General features: G+C 47.2%; 1 protein-coding gene across 4 annotated transcripts in view; it reads right to left on the bottom strand.

Moving 5' to 3' along the window:
* LOC109885719 (transcriptional regulator ATRX-like) overlaps nt 1-27,837 on the bottom strand; it is a 58,508-nt gene that overhangs the window by 23,349 nt on the left and 7,322 nt on the right. For 3 of the 4 annotated variants that reach the window (XM_031789476.1, XM_031789475.1, XM_031789477.1), the window contains exons 5-13: nt 19,526-19,593; nt 18,612-19,106; nt 16,914-18,499; nt 7,230-7,299; nt 4,669-4,793; nt 4,387-4,566; nt 2,253-2,500; nt 1,757-1,936; nt 993-1,158 (exon numbers count right to left, since the gene is read on the bottom strand). In XM_031789476.1, coding sequence (XP_031645336.1) covers nt 993-1,158; nt 1,757-1,936; nt 2,253-2,500; nt 4,387-4,566; nt 4,669-4,793; nt 7,230-7,299; nt 16,914-18,499; nt 18,612-19,106; nt 19,526-19,593 — 3,118 coding nt within the window. The remainder of the gene's footprint in view (nt 1-992; nt 1,159-1,756; nt 1,937-2,252; nt 2,501-4,386; nt 4,567-4,668; nt 4,794-7,229; nt 7,300-16,913; nt 18,500-18,611; nt 19,107-19,525; nt 19,594-27,837) is intronic. The other variant, XM_031789478.1, reaches the window with a different exon arrangement.

Here is a 27,837-nt window from a genome sequence, read left to right as displayed (position 1 = left end):
GTTACTACTACTGTTACTGTTACTACTACTACTACTACTACTGTTACTACTACTACTACTGCTGCTACTACTACTACTACTGCTGCTACTACTACTACTACTGCTGCTACTACTACTACTACTGCTGCTATTACTACTACTACTGCTGCTATTACTACTACTACTGCTGCTATTACTACTACTACTGCTGCTATTACTACTACTACTGCTGCTATTACTACTACTACTGCTGCTATTACTACTACTACTACTACTGTTACTACTACTGCTGCTACTACTACTACTACTACTACTACTACTACTACTACTACTGCTGCTACTACTACTACTACTACTGTTACTACTACTACTACTACTACTACTGCTGCTCCTACTACACTGCTGCTACTACTACTACTGTTGCTACTGCTGCTACTGCTACTACTACTACTGCTACTACTACTGTTATTACTGCTCCTACTGCTGTTACTACTACTGCTCCTACTGCTACTTTTACTACTGCTACTGCTACTACTGCTGCTACTGTTACTACTACTGCTCCTACTGCTACTTTTACTACTGCTACTGCTACTACTACTGCTGCTCCTACTACTGCTCCTACTACTACTGCTACTGCTGCTACTACTGCTGCTACTACTACTGCTACTTTTACTACTGCTACTGCTACTACTACTACTGTTACTACTACTGCTGCTACTACTGCTCCTCCTACTACTACTGCTACTACTATTACTACTACTACTACTGCTACTGCTACTACTATTACTACTACTGCTACTACTACTACTACTGCTGTTGCTACTGCTGCTGTTGCTACTGCTACTACTACTGCTACTTTTACTGCTGCTACTGCTGCTGTTGCCACTACTACTACTACTACTACTACTACTACTGTTACTATTACTACTACTACTGCTGCTACTACTACTACTACTACTCCTACTATTCCACCTTCACCATGGGCTCTACTACTACAACAACATGTCTCTCACCGTCGACCTGGTGTGGTTTGAGCTTAGTGACCAGATTGCGGTGAACCTGCACCATGGGCTCCTTGGTCTCCTCGTCTTCATCCAGCACCAGCTTGGTTGTGATTGGACAAGCCACGGCGGACGCCTCCTCCACCACGAGTACCTGGTCGGGAGGGACATGTAGAGTCTAGTCTAAAAGCATTACAGTCTGCACATACAAATACATACATTTATTCTGCTGGTTGGGACAGGTTATGGTTCCTAGGAGTATAGGGCAGCTGGGAGACTGTTCTGCTGGTTGGGACAGGTTATGGTTCCTAGGAGTATAGGGCAGCTGGGAGACTGTTCTGCTGGTTGGGACAGGTTATGTTCCTAGGAGTATAGGGCAGCTGGGAGACTGTTCTGCTGGTTGGGACAGGTTATGTTCCTAGGAGTATAGGGCAGCTGAGAGACTGTTCTGCTGGTTGGGACAGGTTAGGTCCTAGGAGTATAGGGCAGCTGATCTTCTAGTCCACAAGCATTCAAACCTTAATACTAAGGAAATGCTAAGCGACTTCCACTCTATTCAAAGAGCCCATTCAGTACATGTATGTGATCACCGTGGAAACATGGCATAGCTGGTACCATGCTCTTATCTGAACCACAATGGACCACACATCCATCTGGCTCCTTAGCGAACCATCGAGCAGAAGGAGTAGTTGACTTATTGATAGACTGAGTCCATCTTCATTTCCATCCCATTAGCAGATGCCATGACAACAGCGCACAGACAGTTGACTTTTTACCTCTCTGAGTTTCTCCCTGAGCTGCTCCCTCTCAGCGATGCGTCTCCTCCTCTCCTCCTTCAGGGCATCCCTCGTTTCCGTCCTCAGCTCGTTGTCCTTGAGGATTTTTCTGATCTTCTTCCTCTGTCCTTTAGGAGTGTCTCCATCCTCCTTCCCCGAGCCGTCCTCTCCTGACCCGCTCTGGAGGAGAGAATGCGGGTTAACCTCTCAACTTCAACCCCCAGGGGTCAACTGACCAATCCAATCACACATTGTGACCTATGATGTGGTAACAATCAAACATTGACCAATCAATGAATTCCAGACCAAATTCACAAATATAGAATTGTTTAGGAGTAAGGAGAAAATTCTCTCCTTCCCTCCACTCTAACCACTAGGCTACCCTGCCACCCCTCCACTCTAACCACAAGGCTACCCTGCCTCCCCTCCACTCTAACCACTAGGCTACCCTGCCTCCCCTCCACTCTAACCACTAGGCTACCCTGCCTCCTTATACCTTGTCGTCGGATGAAGAATCCAGGGCCTTGATGCGACGCCGTTTCTTCTTCTGAGCGTAGCTCCTCTCCTTCTTCTTCTTCTTCCTCTTCACGGAGGAGCGCGTGGTCCTCCTGTGTCTACTGCCTTCCTTCTCAGACTCAGACTCCTCTGACCACGATTCCTTCTCACTGATCTCCTCACTAACTCCTGACTCACTGCTGCTAGCTGACTCCTTAAAGTCTGGGTCTGCTGAGTCATCACTACCCACTGGAGAGGTGGAGGGAGGAAGAGAGAAGAGAAGACAGGGAGAGGGGAGAAGGAGAAAGAAAGAGAGGAGAGGGAGGAAGAGAGAAGAGAAGACAGGGAGAGGGGAGAAGGAGAAAGAAAGAGAGGAGAGGGAGGAAGAGAGAAGAGAAGACAGGGAGAGGGGAGTAGGAGAAAGAAAGAGAGGAGAGGGAGGAAGAGAGAAGAGAAGACAGGGAGAGGGGAGAAGGAGAAAGAAAGAGAGGAGAGGGAGGAAGAGAGAAGAGAAGACAGGGAGAGGGGAGAAGGAGAAAGAAAGAGAGGAGAGGGAGGAAGAGAAGACAGGGAGAGGGAGAAGGAGAAGAAAGAGGAGAGGGAGGAAGAGAGAAGAGAAGACAGGGAGAGGGGAGAAGGAGAAAGGAGGAGAGGGAGGAAGAGAGAAGAGAAGACAAGACAAGGAGAGGGAGGAAGAGAGAAGAGAAGACAGGGAGAGGGGAGAAGGAGAAAGAAAGAGAGGAGAGGGAGGAAGAGAGAAGAGAAGACAGGGAGAGGGGAGAAGGAGAAAGAAAGAGAGGATAGGGAGGAAGAGAGAAGAGAAGACAGGGAGAGGGGAGAAGGAGAAAGAAAGAGAGGAGAGGGAGGAAGAGAGAAGAGAAGACAGGGAGAGGGGGGAAGGAGAAAGAAAGAGAGGAGAGGGAGGAAGAGAGAAGAGAAGACAGGGAGAGGGGAGAAGGAGAAAGAAAGAGGAGAGGGAGGAAGAGAGAAGAGAAGACAGGGAGAGGGGAGAAGGAGAAAGAAAGAGAGGAGAGGGAGGAAGAGAGAAGAGAAGACAGGGAGAGGGGAGAAGGAGAAAGAAAGAGGAGAGGGAGGAAGAGAGAAGAGAAGACAGGGAGAGGGGAGAAAGAGAGAGGAGAGGGAGGAAGAGAGAAGAGAAGACAGGGAGAGGGGAGAAGGAGAAAGAGAGGAGAGGGAGGAAGAGAGAAGAGAAGACAGGGAGAGGGGAGAAGGAGAAAGAAAGAGAGGAGAGGGAGGAAGAGAGAAGAGAAGACAGGGAGAGGGGAGAAGGAGAAAGAAAGAGAGGAGAGGGAGGAAGAGAGAAGAGAAGACAGGGAGAGGGAGAAAGAAAGAGAGGAGAGGGAGGAAGAGAGAAGAGAAGACAAGACAGGGAGAGGTTAATTAACATCTTGAAACTAGGGGGCACCATTTTTATGTTTGGAAAAATAACGTTCCCAAAGTAAACGGCCTATTTCTCAGGACCAGATGCTAGAATATGAATGTAATTGACAGATTAGGATAGAAAACACTAATATTGTCTGTGAGTATAACAGAACTGATATTGCAGGTGAAACCCTGAGGAAAATCAAACCAGGAAGTGGCTTCTATTTTGAAAATTCCATGTTAAATAGCCTGCCTTTGCTCCATTTTAAAGGGATATCAACCAGATTCCTTTTCCTATCGCTTCCTCGAGGTGTCAACAGTGTTTAGTTTCAGGCTTGTATTTTGAAAAATTTGCGAGAAAGATAACATCGCTTCATTGTATGGCTGGTGCCAGACAAACTGAGGTTTTTTGGATGTAAAAATAATCTTTATGGAACAAGAGGAACATATATTGTGTAACTGGGAGTCTCTTGAGTGAAAACATCCGAAGATCATCAAAGGTAAATGATTAATTTGATTGCTTTTCTGATTTTCGTGACCAAGCTAGGTGTTCATAATGTTTTGTCGAGCGATCGATAAACTTACATAAGGGGATAGAGAGAAAGGCTGGAGGTAGAGTTGATTGAAAACAGTCAGTTTGCAGAGTAGGACTTTCATTCTGTTCCATAGGTATTAATACACAGGCCTAGGCAGACCAGCTAGAGACCAGGCCAAGCTAGAGACCAGGCCAGCCAGCCAGACAGCCCTCGTACCTTTCCGTCTGGTCCTCTTGGTCTCCTTCTTCCCCTTGCTGGCTGGTTTCTCCTTCTCCTCTCCCGACTCCACTTCGTACAGCGTCAGTTTGTGGCGGAGCAGCCGGTGGTGACGCCCCACACTCGTCTTCACGTCCACATCAGAGCCAGAGCCCCCTTCATCATCATCATCATCGTTGTCTGTTGAGGGGAACAAGCAGTTATTTCTACATCTAGTGGTGGAAAGAGGCACTGCAGAATCACTATCAACGAGTATGAAATGAAAAAGTGAATGTAGCTCACCCTCCTCCTGCTCCTCTCCTCCCTTCTCCTTCTTCTGTTCCTTCTCTTCTCCGTCCTCGTCAGAGCTCTCCTCTGCTCCTGAAGAGTAGTTAGCCTTGATCTGGGCCAGCATCTTCTTGGCAATTCTATTGAGGAAGAAATTTAAATCAATGTTATTTGTCACATGCTCCGAATACAACAGGTGTAGTAGACCTTAGTGAAATGCTGAATACAACAGGGGTAGTAGACCTTAGTGAAATGCTGAATACAACAGGTGTAGTAGACCTTAGTGAAATGCTGAATACAACAGGGGTAGTAGACCTTAGGTAAATGCTGAATACAACAGGTGTAGTGAAATGTTTACTAACAAGCCCTTAACAAACAATGCAATTCAAGAAATAGAGTTAAGATATTTACAACAACAAAAAACAATTATAACGCGGCTATATACAGGGGGTGCCGGTACCGAGTCAATATGCAGGGTACAGGTTAGTTGATGTAATTTGTACCAGAAGGTAGGGGTAAAGTGTTTATGCATAGATAATAAACAGTGTGTAGCAGCAGTGTAAATACAGCCTTTCAAAGCACTTCATGGCTACTGACGTGAGTGCTACAGGGCGGTAGTCATTTAGGCAGGTTACCCTCGCTTTCTTGGGCACTTGGACTATGGTGGTCTGCTTGAAACATGTAGGTATTACAGGCTTGGTCAGGGAAAAGTTGGAAATGACACCGAAGACACTTGCCAGTTGGTCAGCGCGTGCTCGGAGAACACGTAGTGGTAATCCGTCTGGCCCAGCAGCCTTGTGAATGTTGACCCATTTATCTTCTTGGATATAGGGGGCGCTCTTTTCATTTATGGATAAAAAAACGTGCCTGTTTTAAGCGCAATATTTTGTCACGAAAAGATGCTCGACTATGCATATAATTGGCAGCTTTGGAAAGAAAACACTCTGACGTTTCCAAAACTGCAAAGATATTATCTGTGAGTGCCACAGAACTCATGCTACAGGCGAAACCAAGATGAAACTTCAACCAGGAAATGAGCAGAATTTTTGACACTCTGTTGCCAACTGGCAAGTGTCTTCGGTGTCATTTCCAACTTTTCCCTGACCAAGCCTGTAATACCTACATGTTTCAAGCAGACCACCATAGTCCAAGTTTTCCATTGTCTCCTTATATGGCTGTGAATGCGCCGGGAATGAGCCTGCCCTTTCTGTCGTTTCTCCAAGGTGTCTGCAGCATTGTGACGTATTTGTAGGCATATCATTGGAAGATTGGCCATAAGAGACTATATTTACCAGGGGTCCGCCCGGTGTCCTTTGTCTAAATTGGTGCGTAATCTACAAGCTGCACGCAGTCATCCAGTGATTGAGAGGAGAGAGGAGGCTTCCACGAACGATATATCATGAAGAGATATGTGAAAAACACCTTGAGGATTGATTCTAAACAACGTTTGCCATGTTTCAGTCGATATTAGTTAATTTGGAAAAAAGTTTGGCGTTTTGATGACTGAATTGTCGTTTTTTTTTTGGTAGCCAAACGTGACGCACCAAACGGAGCGATTTCTATCTAACTGAGAGTCTCCTCATTGAAAACATCGCATGCGGCCCGTTTTAGTGAAGGATTTCTCCCCACTTGTCATCCAAGCCTCCCACTGAACACGGAGTGCCACCTTAAATGCACGATTTACACTGATGTCGAGTGGCTGCAAATACTTTGGGCCATCTGCTTTTCTTCCCTCTGAATGTTTTGTTGTCTTTTTGCACTGCGTCAGTTCCTCACGCTGCTGTTTCCAGCGTCTTCGACTCATTAAGGCCAAGCTCCCGTGCAGCAGCTCTATTTCCTTTTCCAACAGCCAGATCGATCGCCTTCAACTTGAAAGCTGCATCATATGCATTTCTCCGTGTCTTTGCCATGATAAGGGTGACAAAATTACCGTAATCAGAATGAAGTTTGTGTGTGCTCGATTTACGTCACATTGTGTTTTTTGGCGGCGGCATGAATCTTGCGAAAGCGGGAAAAATCCCCCGCGTCATTGTATAAACCGCGAGGTTCAAAGTGTGGGAATAAAGTGGCGGCTTATAGTCCGGAAATTACGGTACAGTTTTGAATGTCCCGTTGGTAGGCTAGTCTTGAACGGAGCTCATCCAGTTTATTCTCCAGTGATTACACGTTGGCCAATAGGAAGGATGGTAGAGGCGGATTACCCACTCGCAGACGAATTCTCACAAGGCACCCAGATCTCCACCCCCTGTACCTCCATCTTTTCTTAACACGAGTTACGAGGATTTGGACCCGTTCTCGGAGAAGCAGTACATCCTTTGCGTTGGACTCATTAAAAAGTCTTTGTCCAGTCGAGGAATGTAATCGCTGTTCTGATATCCAGAAGCTCTTTTCCATCATAAGAGAAATAAGTTACAATGTGAAAAAACACAACTGGTTAGGAGCCCGTAAAACAGCAGCCATCCCGTAAGTAAGTAAAGGAAATAAGAAAAAGGCTGGAAGGACGTTCGTCAGCTGGTTGAGAAGCATGCAGTTCAGGACATATTTGGTTTGTCTTAAATGAAAATACTTTTTAATACCTGTTCTCTGGATCATCATCATCGTCCTCCTCATCGGCCATCTGAGATGCGTCATGGTTACCTTCATCTCCTTCAGACACACAGAGAAGGGTCAGGGGTTAGAGACCGTGTTTTCCCATAAGAGACGGACATCAGTTAATCAGCTACATTTTCCACTTCAGATAAACTAGGATACTTTTCATTTAAAAGTCTTAGTTTGCCAGCCTGTCGGACCATCTCCTGCTATATAGAATAATATGCATCTGCTAGCCATCTATTGATAGGATAGTCCTGTCCGTCACAAAGCGAGAGATGACACGTCCCGCCCCCCCGGTGACACGTCCCGCCGCCCCGGTAACACGTCCCGCCGCCCCGGTAACACGTCCCGCCCCCCCGGTAACACGTCCCGCCCCCCGGTAACGTCCCGCCCCCCCGGTAACACGTCCCGCCCCCCCGGTAACACGTCCCGCCCCCCCGGTAACACGTCCCGCCCAACAATTTCTGCACACTGTCTTGCAGTTTAATTTCCTTACAGAGCATGCTGGTGAATTAGAATGTAACGTAAATGGTCATGATGAGAGAAAATACACTTGTTTTCTGGCACATTTATTTTCTTTGTCCTGTTTCACATAGCAAACCATGCGGAGTCACGGTAGTCTATTTACTGTGCTTTGACAACTGACCAGCAAGTGTTGACTATTTTATAAAAGGTGTAGAACTGAATAAAGTTGATCTCCTATACGCCTTTGCCGTTTATAAATCATGCAGCGTGGTATATGTCCATGGTATTGCTAGGTTCGCCGCTAAACAGCCTCTCGCTAGGCTCGCCGCTAAACAGCCTCACCACTAAACAGCCTCGCCGCTAAACAGTCTCTCGCTAGGCTCGCCGCTAAACAGTCTCTCGCTAGGGTCGCCGCTAAACAGACTCTCGCTAGGCTCGCCGCTAAACAGTCTCTCGCTAGGGTCGCCGCTAAACATACTCTCGCTAGGCTCGCCGCTAAACAGCCTCTCGCTAGGCTCGCCGCTAAACAGCCTCTCGCTAGGCTCGCCGCTAAACAGCCTCTCGCTAGGCTCGCCGCTAAACAGCCTCTCGCTAGGCTCGCCGCTAAACAGCCTCTCGCTAGGCTCGCCGCTAAACAGCCTCTCGCTAGGCTCGCCGCTAAACAGCCTCTCGCTAGGCTCGCCGCTAAACAGCCTCTCGCTAGGCTCGCCGCTAAACAGCCTCTCGCTAGGCTCGCCGCTAAACAGCCTCTCGCTAGGCTCGCCGCTAAACAGCCTCTCGCTAGGCTCGCCGCTAAACAGCCTCTCGCTAGGCTCGCCGCTAAACAGCCTCTCGCTAGGCTCGCCGCTAAACAGCCTCTCGCTAGGCTCGCCGCTAAACAGCCTCTCGCTAGGCTCGCCGCTAAACAGCCTCTCGCTAGGCTCGCCGCTAAACAGCCTCTCGCTAGGCTCGCCGCTAAACAGCCTCTCGCTAGGCTCGCCGCTAAACAGCCTCTCGCTAGGCTCGCCGCTAAACAGCCTCTCGCTAGGCTCGCCGCTAAACAGCCTCTCGCTAGGCTCGCCGCTAAACAGCCTCTCGCTAGGCTCGCCGCTAACAGCCTCACCACTAAACAGCCTCGCCGCTAAACAGTCTCTCGCTAGGCTCGCCGCTAAACAGACTCTCGCTAGGCTCGCCGCTAAACAGCCTCTCGCTAGGCTCGCCGCTAAACAGCCTCTCGCTAGGCTCGCCGCTAAACAGCCTCTCGCTAGGCTCGCCGCTAAACAGCCTCTCGCTGGGCTCGCGCTAAACAGCCTCTCGCTAGGCTCGCCGCTAAACATACTCTCGCTAGGCTCGCCGCTAAACAGCCTCTCGCTAGGCTCGCCGCTAAACAGCCTCTCGCTAGGCTCGCCGCTAAACAGCCTCTCGCTAGGCTCGCCGCTAAACAGCCTCTCGCTAGGCTCGCCGCTAAACAGCCTCTCGCTAGGCTCGCGCTAAACAGCCTCTCGCTAGGCTCGCCGCTAAACAGCCTCTCGCTAGGCTCGCCGCTAAACAGCCTCTCGCTAGGCTCGCCGCTAAACAGCCTCTCGCTAGCTCGCCGCTAAACAGCCTCTCGCTAGGCTCGCCGCTAAACAGCCTCTCGCTAGGCTCGCCGCTAAACAGCCTCTCGCTAGGCTCGCCGCTAAACAGCCTCTCGCTAGGCTCGCCGCTAAACAGCCTCTCGCTAGGCTCGCCGCTAACAGCCTCTCGCTAGGCTCGCCGCTAAACAGCCTCTCGCTAGGCTCGCCGCTAAACAGCCTCTCGCTAGGCTCGCCGCTAAACAGCCTCTCGCTAGGCTCGCCGCTAAACAGCCTCTCGCTAGGCTCGCCGCTAAACAGCCTCTCGCTAGGCTCGCCGCTAAACAGCCTCTCGCTAGGCTCGCCGCTAAACAGCCTCTCGCTAGGCTCGCCGCTAAACAGCCTCACCACTAAACAGCCTCGCCGCTAAACAGTCTCTCGCTAGGCTCGCCGCTAAACAGACTCTCGCTAGGCTCGCCGCTAAACAGCCTCTCGCTAGGCTCGCCGCTAAACAGCCTCTCGCTAGGCTCGCCGCTAAACAGCCTCTCGCTAGGCTCGCCGCTAAACAGCCTCTCGCTGGGCTCGCCGCTAAACAGCCTCTCGCTAGGCTCGCCGCTAAACAGACTCTCGCTATATCACACCCTGGCCTAACCAAGATAATAAAGAAAACAAAGATAACTAAGGCCAGGGACACTAATGGCAGTTCATAAAGACATACACATCTATAGGGAGGCTCAGGCCAATCAGAATTGAGTGACTATTAATAGTAAGAGAGGGGGGTAAATGTACATGAATGTGGCATATTTTGTCAAATGTACATTTTCACACTCAATGGGCACAAACAAAAGTGCATGTCTGTAATATTTATAGTTCATGCATAGGGGTAAGGTGACTAAGCAACAGGACATAAGATAAACAGAGTAGCAGTGGCTTGTATGTGAGTGGATGTGTAGAGTCAGTATAAATGTATGTGCATATTATGTGTGAGGGAGCAGATGATGGAGTGAGTGTTTGTGTGTGTGTTGGAGTGACCTGCCAAGGCAGCAGCTACTCTTCCTGGGGTTTATTATGGATCCCCATTAGTTCCTGCCAAGGCAGCAGCTACTCTTCCTGGGGTTTATTATGGATACCCATTAGTTCCTGCCAAGGCAGCAGCTACTCTTCCTGGGGTTTATTATGGATCCCCATTAGTTCCTGCCAAGGCAGCAGCTACTCTTCCTGGGGTTTATTATGGATCCCCATTAGTTCCTGCCAAGGCAGCAGCTACTCTTCCTGGGGTTTATTATGGATACCCATTAGTTCCTGCCAAGGCAGCAGCTACTCTTCCTGGGGTTTATTATGGATCCCCATTAGTTCCTGCCAAGGCAGCAGCTACTCTTCCTGGGGTTTATTATGGATCCCCATTAGTTCCTGCCAAGGCAGCAGCTACTCTTCCTGGGGTTTATTATAGATACCCATTAGTTCCTGCCAAGGCAGCAGCTACTCTTCCTGGGGTTTATTATGGATCCCCATTAGTTCCTGCCAAGGCAGCAGCTACTCTTCCTGGGGTTTATTATGGATCCCCATTAGTTCCTGCCAAGGCAGTAGCTACTCTCTTCCTGGGGTTTATTATAGATACCCATTAGTTCCTGCCAAGGCAGCAGCTACTCTTCCTGGGGTTTATTATGGATCCCCATTAGTTCCTGCCAAGGCAGCAGCTACTCTTCCTGGGGTTTATTATGGATCCCCATTAGTTCCTGCCAAGGCAGCAGCTACTCTTCCTGGGGTTTATTATAGATACCCATTAGTTCCTGCCAAGGCAGCAGCTACTCTTCCTGGGGTTTATTATGGATCCCCATTAGTTCCTGCCAAGGCAGCAGCTACTCTTCCTGGGGTTTATTATGGATCCCCATTAGTTCCTGCCAAGGCAGTAGCTACTCTCTTCCTGGGGTTTATTATAGATACCCATTAGTTCCTGCCAAGGCAGCAGCTACTCTTCCTGGGGTTTATTATGGATCCCCATTAGTTCCTGCCAAATAAAAATTCAAATCGTGAAATGAGACTCGTGATGCTTTTTTAAAATCTAAGATGAAACAAGTTATTTAGTTTATTTTTTAAAAGAGAGAACAAGTCCCTTTTGTTTTATGGTTTGTCAACATGGACACAATTTTCAAACCCCACTGAGCTTCTGTTATCCGAAAGGTTAGCAATGCTAACAAGTACATTTAAAATCCCATAGAGAATGCTAACCCAATGCTAACGAGTGCATTGTGAACATTTTATACAGTATTTGACATGGACAGGTGTCCTAGCTCATAAAGTTATGCAAAAAATGGTACTCACAGTTTGCTGCACACACAAAACATACATTAGACAGAAAGGGGGGGGGATACCTAGTCATTTGTACAGCACAAAACATATATTAGACAGAAAGGGGGGGGGGATACCTAGTCATTTGTACAGCACAAAACATATATCTCTACATGGCTTATGCTGACATTATGGCTAAGGTACCTCTTGTATTCAGAGTGGTCTTACGTCACAATCCATTATGTTTCTCTACTGATTCATCAATTACTTGATTGGTCCAATCACTTCATTGGTTGATTCATTTATTATTTGATTGGCCCGATCACTTGATTGGTTGTGATGTCTTTCTCTTTCTGTATCATCCATTTCTCCACCAGAGCTGTCATGATGAAGAGGATGAGGATGGAGAGGAGGTGAAGAGTTTTGAAGTGCAACAATGACGAAAGCCCTGAAGGGACTTCTTGACGTTAATTCATTGAGGACCAGAAATCAAAGGGGAATAGAAAGAGCTGAGCTGGTCATTTGGAGAGAGACCCCCACATACCTCCTCAGCTGTGTGTGTGTGTGTGTGTGTGTGTGTCAGACTTAACGTCACTTCTTCAGTGGCTCCAGAACAGCAGTGATCTGAAGATAACTGCCAAGTGTGTGTGTGTCTCCTGTGATGGGGTGTGTGTGTGTCTCCTGTGATGGTGTGTGTGTGTGTCTCCTGTGATGGGGTGTGTGTGTGTCTCCTGTGATGGTGTGTGTGTGTGTCTCCTGTGATGGTGTGTGTGTGTGTGTCTCCTGTGATGGTGTGTGTGTCTCCTGTGATGGTGTGTGTGTCTCCTGTGATGGTGTGTGTGTCTCCTGTGATGGTGTGTGTGTGTGTCTCCTGTGATGGGGTGTGTGTGTGTCTCCTGTGATGGGGTGTGTGTGTGTCTCCTGTGATGGTGTGTGTGTGTGTGTCTCCTGTGATGGTGTGTGTGTCTCCTGTGATGGTGTGTGTGTCTCCTGTGATGGTGTGTGTGTCTCCTGTGATGGTGTGTGTGTGTGTCTCCTGTGATGGGGTGTGTGTGTGTCTCCTGTGATGGGGTGTGTGTCTCCTGTGATGGTGTGTGTGTGTCTCCTGTGATGGGGTGTGTGTGTCTCCTGTGATGGTGTGTGTGTGTGTCTCCTGTGATGGGGTGTGTGTGTGTCTCCTGTGATGGTGTGTGTGTGTGTCTCCTGTGATGGGGTGTGTGTGTGTGTCTCCTGTGATGGGTGTGTGTCTCCTGTGATGGGTGTGTGTCTCCTGTGATGGGGTGTGTGTCTCCTGTGATGGGGTGTGTGTCTCCTGTGATGGTGTGTGTGTGTGTTGTCTCCTGTGATGGGGTGTGTGTCTCCTGTGATGGGGTGTGTGTCTCCTGTGATGGGGTGTGTGTGTCTCCTGTGATGGTGTGTGTGTCTCCTGTGATGGTGTGTGTGTCTCCTGTGATGGTGTGTGTGTCTCCTGTGATGGGGTGTGTGTGTGTGTCTCCTGTGATGGTGTGTGTGTCTCCTGTGATGGGGTGTGTGTCTCCTGTGATGGGGTGTGTGTGTCTCCTGTGATGGGGTGTGTGTGTGTGTCTCCTGTGATGGGGTGTGTGTCTCCTGTGATGGGGTGGTGTGTCTCCTGTGATGGGGTGTGTGTGTGTGTCTCCTGTGATGGGGTGTGTGTCTCCTGTGATGGGGTGTGTGTGTGTGTCTCCTGTGATGGGGTGTGTGTGTGTCCTCCTGTGATGGGGTGTGTGTGTGTCTCCTGTGATGGTGTGTGTGTGTGTCTCCTGTGATGGGGTGTGTGTGTGTGTCTCCTGTGATGGGGTGTGTGTGTCCCTGTGATGGGTGTGTGTCTCCTGTGATGGGGTGTGTGTCTCCTGTGATGGGGTGTGTGTGTCCTGTGATGGGGTGTGTGTCTCCTGTGATGGTGTGTGTGTGTGTGTCTCCTGTGATGGGGTGTGTGTCTCCTGTGATGGGGTGTGTGTCTCCTGTGATGGGGTGTGTGTCTCCTGTGATGGGGTGTGTGTGTGTCTCCTGTGATGGGGTGTGTGTCTCCTGTGATGGGGTGTGTGTCTCCTGTGATGGGGTGTGTGTCTCCTGTGATGGGGTGTGTGTGTCTCCTGTGATGGGGTGTGTGTCTCCTGTGATGGGGTGTGTGTGTGTCTCCTGTGATGGGGTGTGTGTGTGTCTCCTGTGATGGGGTGTGTGTGTGTCTCCTGTGATGGGTGTGTGTCTCCTGTGATGGGGTGTGTGTCTCCTGTGATGGGGGTGTGTGTGTGTCTCCTGTGATGGGGTGTGTGTGTGTCTCCTGTGATGGGGTGTGTGTGTGTCTCCTGTGATGGGGTGTGTGTGTGTCTCCTGTGATGGGGTGTGTGTGTGTCTCCTGTGATGGGGTGTGTGTGTCCTGTGATGGGGTGTGTGTCTCCTGTGATGGGGTGTGTGTGTCTCCTGTGATGGGGTGTGTGTGTGTCTCCTGTGATGGGGTGTGTGTGTGTCTCCTGTGATGGGGGTGTGTGTCTCCTGTGATGGGGTGTGTGTCTCCTGTGATGGGGTGTGTGTCTCCTGTGATGGGGTGTGTGTCTCCTGTGATGGGGTGTGTGTGTCTCCTGTGATGGTGTGTGTGTGTCTCCTGTGATGGGGTGTGTGTCTCCTGTGATGGGGTGTGTGTCTCCTGTGATGGGGTGTGTGTCTCCTGTGATGGGGTGTGTGTGTCTCCTGTGATGGGGTGTGTGTGTCTCCTGTGATGGGTGTGTGTGTCTCCTGTGATGGGTGATGGGGTGTGTGTCTCCTGTGATGGGGTGTGTGTCTCCTGTGATGGGGTGTGTGTGTCTCCTGTGATGGGGTGTGTGTCTCCTGTGATGGGGTGTGTGTCTCCTGTGATGGGGTGTGTGTGTCTCCTGTGATGGGGTGTGTGTCTCCTGTGATGGGGTGTGTGTCTCCTGTGATGGGGTGTGTGTGTCTCCTGTGATGGGGTGTGTGTGTCTCCTGTGATGGGGTGTGTGTCTCCTGTGATGGGGTGTGTGTCTCCTGTGATGGGGTGTGTGTGTCTCCTGTGATGAGGTGTGTGTCTCCTGTGATGGGGTGTGTGTCTCCTGTGATGGGGTGTGTGTCTCCTGTGATGGGGTGTGTGTCTCCTGTGATGGGGTGTGTGTCTCCTGTGATGGGGTGTGTGTCTCCTGTGATGGGGTGTGTGTCTCCTGTGATGGGGTGTGTGTGTGTCTCCTGTGATGGGTGTGTGTGTGTCTCCTGTGATGGGGTGTGTGTGTGTCTCCTGTGATGGGGTGTGTGTGTGTCTCCTGTGATGGGGTGTGTGTGTGTCTCCTGTGATGGGGTGTGTGTCTCCTGTGATGGGGTGTGTGTCTCCTGTGATGGGGTGTGTGTCTCCTGTGATGGTGTGTGTGTCTCCTGTGATGGGGTGTGTGTGTGTTGCCATTGAATTTGAGGCCAACAACCCAAACATTTGAATGGATCAGGTTTGTCCCAGATATCAAAGCGGTCTCCTGATGAGGTTCATTGGACTTAAAACATCCAATTAATTGTTTAACAATTTTTTAAAAGTGTAATTTCACATTTATTTATTTTTACCTCTTGGAACTACGCTCCCGGATCCGGGAGAATTGTCATCAACTGACACTAATTAGCATAACGCACCGGACAAGAAAATATTCATATTCATGAAATCACAAGTGAAATATATTGAAACACAGCTTAGCCTTTTGTTAATCACCCTGTCATCTCAGATTTTGAAATTATGCTTTACAGCCAAAGCAAGACAAGCATTTGTGTAAGATCGATAGCCTAGCATAGCATTATGCCTAGCTAGCAGCAGGAAGCTTGGTCACGAAAATCAGAAAAGCAATCAAATTAAATCGTTTACCTTTGAGCTTTGGATGTTTTCACTCACGAGACTGCCAGTTAGATAGCAAATGCTCCTTTTTTCCATAAAGATTATTTCTGTGGCCGAAATAGCTCCATTTGTTCTTCACGTTTGGCTGAGAAATCGACCGGAAATTGCGGTCACGACAACGCCGAAAAAAATTCCAAATTAGATCCATAATATCGACAGAAACATGGCAAACGTTTTTTATAATCAATCCTCAAGGTCTTTTTCAAATATCTATTCGATAATATGTTGGCTTCTTAGTTGGAGTGAGAGAAACAATGGCCGCATTTGTCTATTACGCACAAATCTCTCAGAACCACCAGGTGACCACTTACGCAATGTTGCCGCTCACACTCATTTTTCAAAATAAAAGCCTGAAGCCTGATGTCTTGTGACACTAGACACATTAGGGAAGCCATAGAAAAATGAATCTGGTTGATATCCCTTTCACTGCTCAATAGGGACGCAGAGGTTTCTAAATAAGAGACTTCCTGATTGGATTTTTCTCAGGCTTTCGCCTGCAATATCAGTTCTGTTATGCTCACATACAATATTGTTACAGTTTTGGAAACTTTAGTGTTTTCTATCCTAAGCTGTCAATTATATGCATATTCTATTATCTGGTCCTGAGAAATAGCCCGTTTACTTTGGGAACGTTATTTTTCCAAAAATGAAAATAGTGCCCCCTAGCTTCAATAGGTTAAACAGACACCAGAAAACAGACACCAGAAAACGGTATTTGGGAAATAACTAAATGGAATTTGACAAAAAAAAAAAATAATAATAATGTATAGGGTCCAAACGAATGATCATTTCAAATTAATTAATTTTTTTAATGATGTGGGCAACTTAATTCATATCTTACAAGTTTAAAGACACTTAAACTCAAGAGAAGACAGGTTTAATTGAGTCTTATTTAGAAAATAATCCTGATCATATAGGCCCAGATCATATTCAAAACAACTAACAATAAACTGAATTCATTTAAATTATAGTATTTCTTTACCAGAGCTCTCTATCTCTGTTCCTGGAGAGCTACAGGCCTGTAGGTTTTCACTCAAACCCTAATCTAGCGCAACTGACTAATAATGAACGGGTTGATAAACTGAATCCTGTTAGGTTACAACTGAGGTTCGAGTTACAACCTACAGGAGGGTATCTCTCCAGGAATCAAGGTTGGAGAGCCCTGTTCTGCACAAAACCACAACTAATGTTTCCAATCTGGGAGGTAAACTCGATAAGGTATAAAATAATTTCACTGTCTATTTCGGGTGGAATCTTAAGAAATAAACTCTTTGGCCAAAAAATGTCAAACCCCGGGGGTCAAGCCTCACACCCCGGGGGCGCCAGGCTGGCAACTCTATGTACTTGTGGAAAACACTGCAGAGGTCAGGTGTTAAATCAGTGGAGTTTAGGTCGAGTTGTATGGACAACAAAGTGTACCGTCTGCCTTGTAGAAACAGAGAGCTCAATATACCGCTTTCAGAAACAACAGCTCTACTCACCTGAGGACTGGTGGAAGGTTCCCCTCCCTGCTACCAACGTCTCCTCCACGATGGGTTTAATCTTCTGCTGGTCTCCACTCTCCTCTCCAGACCCTCCTCCCTCCTCCTTGTCATCAGACGATGAATCTTGCTGCTTGGCTCCTCTACTTCTGGCTTTGCGTTTCAGTTCGTACGACCGCCTCCGATCTCCGCCCTTGTTCTCCTTCTCCTCTCTTTCCTTCTTCACACGGCTGCTCCTCCGTTTCCCCGTCGCCAGTTGGCTGAGTCCCTTCATCTCTAAGTCCGAGTCGGAGTTAGAGGAGCCGTCCGAGCCCTTCTTCTTGGATGTCTTTTTGGCAGAAGCTGAGGAGGACTTCTTTTTCTTCCTCTTCGTGTCTTCGTCTGAGTCGGACTCTGAGTTGTCTGAATCGTCGGCTTTCAGTTTGCGTTTGGCTGCCAGCTTCTTGTCAGTCTTCACCTTGTCATTCTCCTCCTCCTCTCCATCTTTCTTGCTGAGTTTGAACAGGCACCTTTTGAAGCTCCTGTTGCCCTGGTTACCATCGGCGTCCTGCTGCGCATCCTCGTCCGAGCTGTGTTCTGCCGCTGCAGTCTGGAGCAGGATGTCCAGAACCTCGTCAGAGTCCACTTCGTGTTTAGAAGGATCAGCGGTCACCTTGGATGAGGCATTGCTCTGCTGCTCCTCCTCCTCCTCCTCCTCACGTTCCTTCTCCGAGCTGCCTTTGGTTCTACTCTTCAGCCTGCTGGGACTCTTGCCCTCTGAGTCACTGTTCTCCGGAGAGGATTCAGCCATCTTGTTCTTCCCGTCCGGTGACTTCCTGAGGGGTGTGGTCTTTGTGCGGCTGGAGCGGCGGCTGTCCTCCTCAGAGCCCCCACCTCCCTCCACCTCCTCCTTACTCTTCTCCTTGCCTCCATCCTTACTCCTCTCCTTCCCTCCATCCTTACTCCTCTCCTTCCCTCCATCCTTATCCTTGCTCATAGACCTGGAGGTGCGTGTGGTAACCACTGGAACGGGCGTCAGCTTCACGATCAGGTTCTTCACCTTGGGCATGGCCTTCTCCTTATGGGTTTCAAGTGACTTCCTGTTTGAGTCGGCGGCGGGGCTCTCGGATTGGCTAGCAGCGGTGGTTTCCATGGCGTCGTTGCCGGGCTTTAACCCTGCGGAGTCCGCCAGACTCTCTACCATTTGGAAGAGCTCGTCAGGGACGGCCAGCCCGACGGACACAATGTCTTTTTTCCGGTCACCCTCCTCCTCCTCTCCATCCTCCTCCTCCTCCACTGCTGTCTGGTCTTTGGCCTGGCTGTCTGTCTCTGTGTCCGAGTGGTCCTGAGGCGCGGGGGCGGGGCTCCCCTCCATCTCTGCGTCCTCTGACAAGCCCCCATGCTCCTCCCCATCCTCAGTGTCGGCCATTTTATCCTCTTCTGCCTCCTGTCCATCAACCATGTTGTCAATCTGATCGTGGCCATCATGGCCGTCGGTGTTGGAAACAGCATCCCCGTTCTGCATCCCCTGGTCCTGGGAAGTGAACTGTGACTCCAAGTCCTCCTCTAGGGCAGCATGGGCCTTCTTCATATCAGCCAGAACAGACCTAGAGAGAGAGAGAGAGATAGATGGATGAATGGATAGATTAGGCAAAAGAACAGAATTGGGTTGCCTCACTTACTTTGTAGCAGTCATAATATTAACGTGTGTTAGGATACCTGAAGGCCTTGAGGTGTCTGGTCCCGCTGCCACCTCCTCCTGCTCCCTGCTCCTCCTCAGCCTGCTGGATGAAGGTGCTGTTGAGCCCTGTGGTTGTCTCAATCAGCTTCTTGGTCCTCTTCACGAGCTCCTTGAGGACCTTCAGGGTCTTATAGGAGAAGGTGAGGGTCCCTGACCCGTCTGAATGTTCCTTACCGTTCACCACAGCTTTACCATGGTGGTGGTGACCTTTACCCTTACTGTGCCCTTTCACCTCCTTCCTCTCTTTCTTGCATCCCGTGCGCCAGAAGCTCTCCAGCTTGGTCAAGATGTTGGAGCAGTTGGAGGCGATGTCTGAGAGAGGCTGAGGGCTGCAGATATAGCAGGACCATTTACTGTCCTCGTCGGTGATCATGGACAGCTCCTTGCGCCCCAGGTTACGCAGGATGCACTTCTTACAGAAGGCGTTGTGGCAGTAGTCACAGCAGATCAGGTTGCCACCTTCAGCACACCACCTTGGGGCGTAGTTAAGATAGCGAGGAAAGTCAACTTCAAAATGTGACGTATCTTAATTGGGATTATCAGCTGTTGTTGGGAAGCAATGAATCATTCTAAGAATGGCAAATATAGTGCACTATATAGGGAATAGGGTAACTCATAATCGAGAGCCAATATTGTACAAGAGGTGGCAACACTCAAGCAGTAGAACAGGGACCTTACGGCAGCTAGAACAATGGCGACCGTTTGAGGGGACCTACCTGCACTGTTTGTCCATGTTTCTGTGTTCTGTGAGGGGACCTACCTGCACTGTTCGTCCATGTTTCTGTGTTCTGTGAGGGGACCTACCTGCACTGTTCGTCCATGTTTCTGTGTTCTGTGAGGGGACCTACCTGCACTGTTCGTCCATGTTTCTGTGTTCTGTGAGGGGACCTACCTGCACTGTTCGTCCATGCCGTCCTCGTCTTTATTGATGTCATCGCTGGTGTAATACTTATAACACGACTAGAGGGAGAGGAAACAACAGTGATGCACAGATATGACGTTTTTGGCTGATACCGATAGTCCTAAAACAATACCGATAACCGATATTTAAAACTTTAGCAGCCTTTGAATCATTTTAGTACAGTTAAATAGATTGGATGCAGCGGTCTAAGGCACTGCATCTCAGTGCAAGAGGCGTCACTACAGTCCCTGGTTTGAATCCAGGCTGTATCACATCCGGCTGTGATTGGGAGTCCCATAGGGCGGCGCACAATTAGCCCGGCGTCATCCAGGTTTGGCCGGTGTAGGTCGTCTTTGTAAATAATAATTTGTTCTTAACTGACTTGCCTAGTAAAATAAAGGTTACACACACACACAAACAAAATATACACTATTTGACGTGTTAAATAAGCTTGTTGACCAATCAGGACCTGAATATGAATCTAGGCGTTATCTAATAATTTAACACGTTCATTAAAAAATGTGGTTATTGATTATCACTCGTGTCACAACGATTCATCGATACGTACTGTATGCTATGATGCTGGTAAAGTTGTCTCACACACCTACAGTGCTGGTCATAAAGAAAGCTAAAATAACCCAAATGTATTTTGGTTAATGGTGGTCTGACTACATAGCTAGGTGACTATATAGCTAGGTGACTACATAGCTAGGTGACTATATAGCTAGGTGACTATATAGCTAGGTGACTATATAGCTAGGTGACTATATAGCTAGGTGACTATATAGCTAGGTGACTATATAGCTAGGTGACTATATAGCTAGGTGACTATATAGCTAGGTGACTATATAGCTAGGTGACTATATAGCTAGGTGACTATATAGCTAGGTGACTATATAGCTAGGTGACTATATAGCTAGGTGACTATATAGCTAGGTGACTATATAGCTAGGTGACTATATAGCTAGGTGACTATATAGCTAGGTGACTATATAGCTAGGTGACTATATAGCTAGGTGACTATATAGCTAGGTGACTATATAGCTAGGTGACTATATAGCTAGGTGACTATATAGCTAGGTGACTACATAGCTAGGTGACTATATAGCTAGGTGACTATATAGCTAGGTGACTATATAGCTAGGTGACTATATAGCTAGGTGACTATATAGCTAGGTGACTATATAGCTAGGTGACTATATAGCTAGGTGACTATATAGCTAGGTGACTATATAGCTAGGTGACTATATAGCTAGGTGACTACATAGCTAGGTGACTATATAGCTAGGTGACTATATAGCTAGGTGACTATATAGCTAGGTGACTATATAGCTAGGTGACTACATAGCTAGGTGACTATATAGCTAGGTGACTATATAGCTAGGTGACTATATAGCTAGGTGACTATATAACTAGGTGACTATATAGCTAGGTGACTATATAGCTAGGTGACTATATAGCTAGGTGACTATATAGCTAGGTGACTATATAGCTAGGTGACTATATAGCTAGGTGACTATATAGCTAGGTGACTATATAACTAGGTGACTATATAACTAGGTGACTATATAGCTAGGTGACTATATAGACAGGTGACTATATAGACAGGTGACTATATAGACAGGTGACTATATAGACAGGTGACTATATAGACAGGTGTCATCATCTAAAATAACCCTAATTTATAAGACAGTTCTTATTTGATTAATGGTGGTTTGGACCAATCTACGTGAAGCTAGCCACAATAAAGATTAGCCACAAGTGGAATTTGCGGTTAGCCTTCAAAATAAGAGTATTGCATAATTCTACTGTTTGTATTCATTTGCATCACTGTCAATTACATACTTTTATTTTGAAGTCAAAACACAAATCCCACTATTTTGCATAATCCTTATTGGGGCTAGCTTCACAACACACAACCCAGACTAGTCGAGCCTCGCTAGCTGGCTGCTTATAACGTTATATCTTTCCACGAACTGAAGTTCAATTTCAATTGGCAAACAACAATACTTACTCACAAGGATTCCTAAATCATTGCTAAGAATAATGAAAATGACTGCAGTTTCTACTGGTCATTGTTATCAGGCTGGTTGTATTGGTGCTAGCTAGGTACTAAGCTAAAGCTAGCGACCCCAGAAGTTGCGGTTGACCAAATGATGCTTTATTACCAATGCGGTATTGTAAACACATCGTTCGTGGCCGGTATTTGCTTGTTTGCAGACTTTTTAGTACAGCTTTGGCAGAGCTACTGTATCTTTTTGAAATGCAAAGACCCAAACGGCTTTCCGTAGTATGTGACGCTAATAACGTGCAACTCCGGTAGAGCAACATCTGAAAAAAATAGCGCACTTGGTAGTGTGTACCGGTGATCGACCAGTCGGCGAAAGCTAACACCACCCACGACAGAGAACGGTTGATTGTCAAGGGCAATGAATTCCATTATCTTGGCTTTAATGGATTTCGCCTTTGAGTTGTTCTGTATGTGATTTCCTGCAAGACAGGAATGCCAGTGTTCTGCTTTGGCCAGCGAAGAGCACGGGTCTCAATCCCGTTGAGCACGTCTGGGACCTGTTGGATCGGAGGGTGAGGGCTAGGGCCATTCCCTCCAGAAATGTCCGGGAACTTGCAGGTGCCTTGGTGGAAGAGTGGGGTAACATCTCACAGCAAGACCTGGCAAATGTGGTGCAGTACGTGAGGAGGAGATGCACTGCAGTACTTAATGCAGCTGGTGGCCACACCAGATACTGACTGTTACTTTTGATTTTGACCTCCCCCTTTGTTCAGGGACATATTATTAAATTTCTGTTAGTCACATGTCTGAGGAACTTGTTCAGTTTATGTCTCAGTTGTTGAATCTTGTTCTGTTCATACAAATATTTAGAGTCTTGGTGGTTCCAAACGTCTTCCATTTCAGAATAATGGACCTTGAGGACCTTCAATGCTGCAGACTATTTGTTTTAATTTGAAAAGATTTGCAAAAATTGTCAATATGGGGTATTGTGTGTAGATTGATTTAAATTCAATTTTCCTCAAATTTTAGAATAAGTAACGTAACAAAATGTGGAAAAAGCCACGGTGTCCGAATATATATATATTTTATATATATATAAAAGGCACTGTAGGCTAGCTGTATGTATATCGATTTTAATGTCGATTTTAAAGCTTTGTTGTACAATTAAAGATCAAATACACTGCATTTCAAACTACAATTTAATGAATGCAGGTCTTGGTAAATTATATCTTGTCTAAATATAAGACTTTTACAACCTTTGTGCCCCCTACCCTAGAGTGAGGTTATTTTCACCTTCGGATGAAAAGCGTGCCCAAAGTAAACTGCCTGTTACTCAGGCCCAGAAGCTAGGATATGCATATAATTGTTAGATTAGAAAAATAGAAAACTCTAGTTTCCAAAAATGTTAAAATAATGTCTGTGAGTATAACAGAACTGATATGGCAGGCAAAAACCTGAGATGTTTTTTTTTTTATGTTTATAGTTCTCTATTGAATGCCATCACAGTATCCATTGACCTAGGACTCATATTGTACTTCCTATTGCTTCCACTAGATGCCAACAGTCTATAGAAATGGTTTCAAGCTTGTATTCTGAAAACTGAGGGAGTAAGACCACTCTGGGTAAGTGGATAGTGGAAAGTCCCCAGACCTGTTTGCCCGACTGAGAACCTTTATGGTTTATTTTATATTGAAGAAGCTTTTTTCCGGTTGAAATATTTTTAAAACAACCTGAGGATTGATTAAACATCGTTTGACATGCTTCTACGAACTTTACTGATACTTCTTGGATTTTTTCATCTGCCTGTTGAGACTGAACAAAACGTGCCAACAAAATTGAGGTTTTTGGATAGAAAGAGGGACTTGATCGAACAAAACAAACATTTATTGTGTAACTGGGAGTCTTGTGAGTGCAACCATACGAAGATCAAAGGTAAGTGATTAATTTTATTGCTATTTCTGACTTTTGTGATTAGTCTACTTGGCTGGTAACTGTATGTAATGATTTGTCTGCTGGGCGCTGTCCTCAGATAATCACATGGTGTGCTTTCACCGTAAAGCCTTTTTGAAATCTGACACAGCGGCTGGATTAACAAGAAGTTAAGCTTTATTTTGATGTAGAACACATATTTAAGAAAGTTAAATATTTGAATTTAATTTTTATTTTATTTTGTGCTCTGCAATTTCATTGGATGTTGGCCAGGTGGGACGCTACCGTCTACCGTTACTACCATAACAAGTTTTATGACCCACTAATTTCATTAATTTATCAAAATAGTTGTACCTGCTTTTTTTTTGCAATAATCACTGATCTGGCTTTCAGGTCTTCTTTAAAAATGATATTTTGTTTAAATTTAACCAGAACCATGCATGATGCACATTTACTAATGTCGTAAACGAACACCGGTCTCATAAACAATCTCTCAAGAACAAGCCCACGTGTTAGTGAGTAGCCAGCTAATATTTAGACTTCAAGTTCAGCCAACTTGGATCAAGGTATAATTTGATAAGCTCTTGAGAATACAGCTAAAAAGGCAAAACAGTTGAATTAGAAACACGACCTCCTGTCCGTCTCCAACTGTTGGAACAGCATGCTAGCCTGTCCGTCTCCAACTGTTAGAACAGCATGCTAGCCTGTCCATCTCCAACTGTTGGAACAGCATGCTAGCCTGTCCGTCTCCAACTGTTAGAACAGCATGCTAGCCTGTCCGTCTCCAACTGTTAGAACAGCATGCTAGCCTGTCCGTCTCCAACTGTTAGAACAGCATGCTAGCCTGTCCGTCTCCAACTGTTAGAACAGCATGCTAGCCTGTCCGTCTCCAACTGTGGAGATGGAACCCCAATACTGCGGGCGACGGTGGAACCCCAATACTGCGGGCGACAAACTGACCATTTACAGAATCAATGTTGATTGATAATCTTGTTTTAGTAGAGAACTGCACGCAATTTAAGGAGTTGAGACATAAACAGGATTAGAAAGGTAGATTTCTCTATTACAGTAAAATAATCTCTGTGTGTTTCGGTCTCCATATTTATTTATTTTTGTACCTTTATTTAACTAGGCAAGTCAGTTAAGAACAAATTCTTATTTTCAATGATGGCCTAGGAACAGTGGGCTAACTGCCTGTTCAGGGGCAGAACGACAGATTTGTACCTTGTCAGCTCGGGGGTTTGAACTTGCAACCTTCCGGTTCCTAGTCCAACGCTCTAACCACTAGGCTACCCAGCCGCCCCATATGACCCATTCTGTTCCAACAAACCTCAAATGCAAATACCGAGTTGAAACCGCTGGTCAGAGGAATAAGTGATCTCTCATATTTGTTTTTGTGAGGGGGAGGGGCTTGGTGCGAGGGACTCGGTGTGAGTGGCAAGGGGAGGGGCTCTGTGTGAGTGGCAGGGGGAGGGGCTCGGTGTGAGTGGCAGGGGGAGGGGCTCGGTGTGAGTGGCAGGGGGAGGGGCTTGGTGAAAGTGGCAGGGGGAGGGGCTTGGTGAAAGTGGCAAGGGCTTGGTGAAAGTGGCAGGGGCTTGGTGAAAGTGGCAGGGGCTCGGTGAAAGTGGCAGGGGAGGGGCTTTGTGTGTGTGTGTGTGTGTGTGTGTGTGTAAACAGAGGAGGAAACGAAGTGAGAGGTGTCACTCGCCCAAATCTGTTCAAAATCATCCCAATGTGTTTCTATGGGCGTATTTTGGTCCTAAGCTTGTCGCCTTTGGGACGACTCCCATTGTTAAGGGGACATTAGCATCTCCTCATTATATTCAGATCTCTGGTGTAAACGGGAAGGAGACGAGAGCAAAAAGACATGAGAATCTTCTCAAATGAGGGTTCAACATGTTGACGGCTTGATCCACACAGCAGACATTGTGGGCTAGTTCAGGAATGCTGTGTTGAACGTATAGAACATTTTACATGGCGTCATTACGTCCTCTACCTACGTTATATAGGTACGCACCGTCATCTACCTACGTTATATAGGTACGCACCGTCCTCTACCTACGTTATATAGGTACGCACCGTCCTCTACCTACGTTATATAGGTACGCACCGTCATCTACCTACGTTATATAGGTACGCACCGTCATCTACCTACGTTATATAGGTACGCACCGTCCTCTACCTACGTTATATAGGTACGCACCGTCCTCTACCTACGTTATATAGGTACGCACCGCCCTCTACCTACGTTATATAGGTACGCACCGTCATCTACCTACGTTATATAGGTACGCACCGTCATCTACCTACGTTATATAGGTACGCACCGTCATTACGCCATCTACCTACGTTATATAGGTACGCACCGTCATTACGCCATCTACCTACGTTATATAGGTACGCACCGTCATTACGCCATCTACCTACGTTATATAGGTACGCACCGTCATCTACCTACGTTATATAGGTACGCACCGTCATCTACCTACGCTATATAGGTACGCACCGTCATCTACCTACGCTATATAGGTACGCACCGTCATCTACCTACGTTATATAGGTACGCACCGTCATCTACCTACGTTATATAGGTACGCACCGTCATCTACCTACGTTATATAGGTACGCACCGTCATTACGTCCTCTACCTACGTTATATAGGTACGCACCGTCATCTACCTACGTTATATAGGTACGCACCGTCATCTACCTACGTTATATAGGTACGCACCGTCATCTACCTACGTTATATAGGTACGCACCGTCATCTACCTACGTTATATAGGTACGCACCGTCATCTACCTACGTTATATAGGTACGCACCGTCATCTACCTACGTTATATAGGTACGCACCGTCATTACGTCCTCTACCTACGTTATATAGGTACGCACCGTCATCTACCTACGTTATATAGGTACGCACCGTCATCTACCTACGCTATATAGGTACGCACCGTCATCTACCTACGCTATATAGGTACGCACCGTCATCTACCTACGTTATATAGGTACGCACCGTCATCTACCTACGTTATATAGGTACGCACCGTCATCTACCTACGTTATATAGGTACGCACCGTCATCTACCTACGTTATATAGGTACGCACCGTCATCTACCTACGTTATATAGGTACGCACCGTCATTACGTCCTCTACCTACGTTATATAGGTACGCACCGTCATCTACCTACGTTATATAGGTACGCACCGTCATTACGTCATCTACCTACGTTACATAGGTACGCACCGTCATTACGCCATCTACCTACGTTATATAGGTACGCACCGTCATCTACCTACGTTATATAGGTACGCACCGTCATCTACCTACGTTATATAGGTACGCACCGTCATCTACCTACGTTATATAGGTACGCACCGTCATCTACCTACGTTATATAGGTACGCACCGTCATCTACCTACGTTATATAGGTACGCACCGTCATTACGTCATCTACCTACGTTATATAGGTACGCACCGTCATCTACCTACGTTACATAGGTACGCACCGTCATCTACCTACGTTATATAGGTACGCACCGTCATTACACCCTCTACCTACGTTATATAGGTACGCACCGTCATCTACCTACGTTATATAGGTACGCACCGTCATTACACCCTCTACCTACGTTATATAGGTACGCACCGCCATCTACCTACGTTATATAGGTACGCACCGTCATTACACCCTCTACCTACGTTATATAGGTACGCACCGTCATCTACCTACGTTATATAGGTACGCACCGTCATTACACCCTCTACCTACGTTATATAGGTACGCACCGCCATCTACCTACGTTATATAGGTACGCACCGTGGCAGGGGCAGGGGCTTGGTGTGAGTGGCAGGGGCTTGGTGTGAGTGACAGGGGCTTGGTGTGAGTGGCAGGGGCTTGGTGTGAGTGGCAGGGGCTTGGTGTGAGTGGCAGGGGCTTGGTGTGAGTGGCAGGGGCTTGGTGTGAGTGGCAGGGGCTTGGTGTGAGTGGCAGGGGCTTGGTGTGAGTGGCAGGGGCTTGGTGTGAGTGGCAGGGGCTTGGTGTGAGTGGCAGGGGCTTGGTGTAAGTGGCAGGGGAGGGGCTTGGTGTGAGTGTGTGTGTAAACAGAGGAAGAAACGAAGTGAGAGGTGTCACTCGCCCAAATCTGTTCAAAATCATCCCAATGTGTTTCTATGGGCGTATTTTGGTCCTAAGCTTGTCGCCTTTGGGACGACTCCCATTGTTAAGGGGACATTAGCATCTCCTCATTATATTCAGATCTCTGGTGTAAACAGGAAGGTGACGAGAGCAAAAAGACATGAGAACATGCGGACACAAACGCTAAAACTTTTTTTTTTTATTAAAAAACTATTCTTG

Source organism: Oncorhynchus kisutch, linkage group LG15 (genome assembly GCF_002021735.2).
Source record: "Oncorhynchus kisutch isolate 150728-3 linkage group LG15, Okis_V2, whole genome shotgun sequence".
Classification (NCBI taxonomy): Eukaryota; Metazoa; Chordata; class Actinopteri; order Salmoniformes; family Salmonidae; genus Oncorhynchus; species Oncorhynchus kisutch.
The sequence above is the reverse complement of the archived record's forward strand: the minus strand, read 5'-3'. Positions and strand labels throughout refer to the sequence as shown.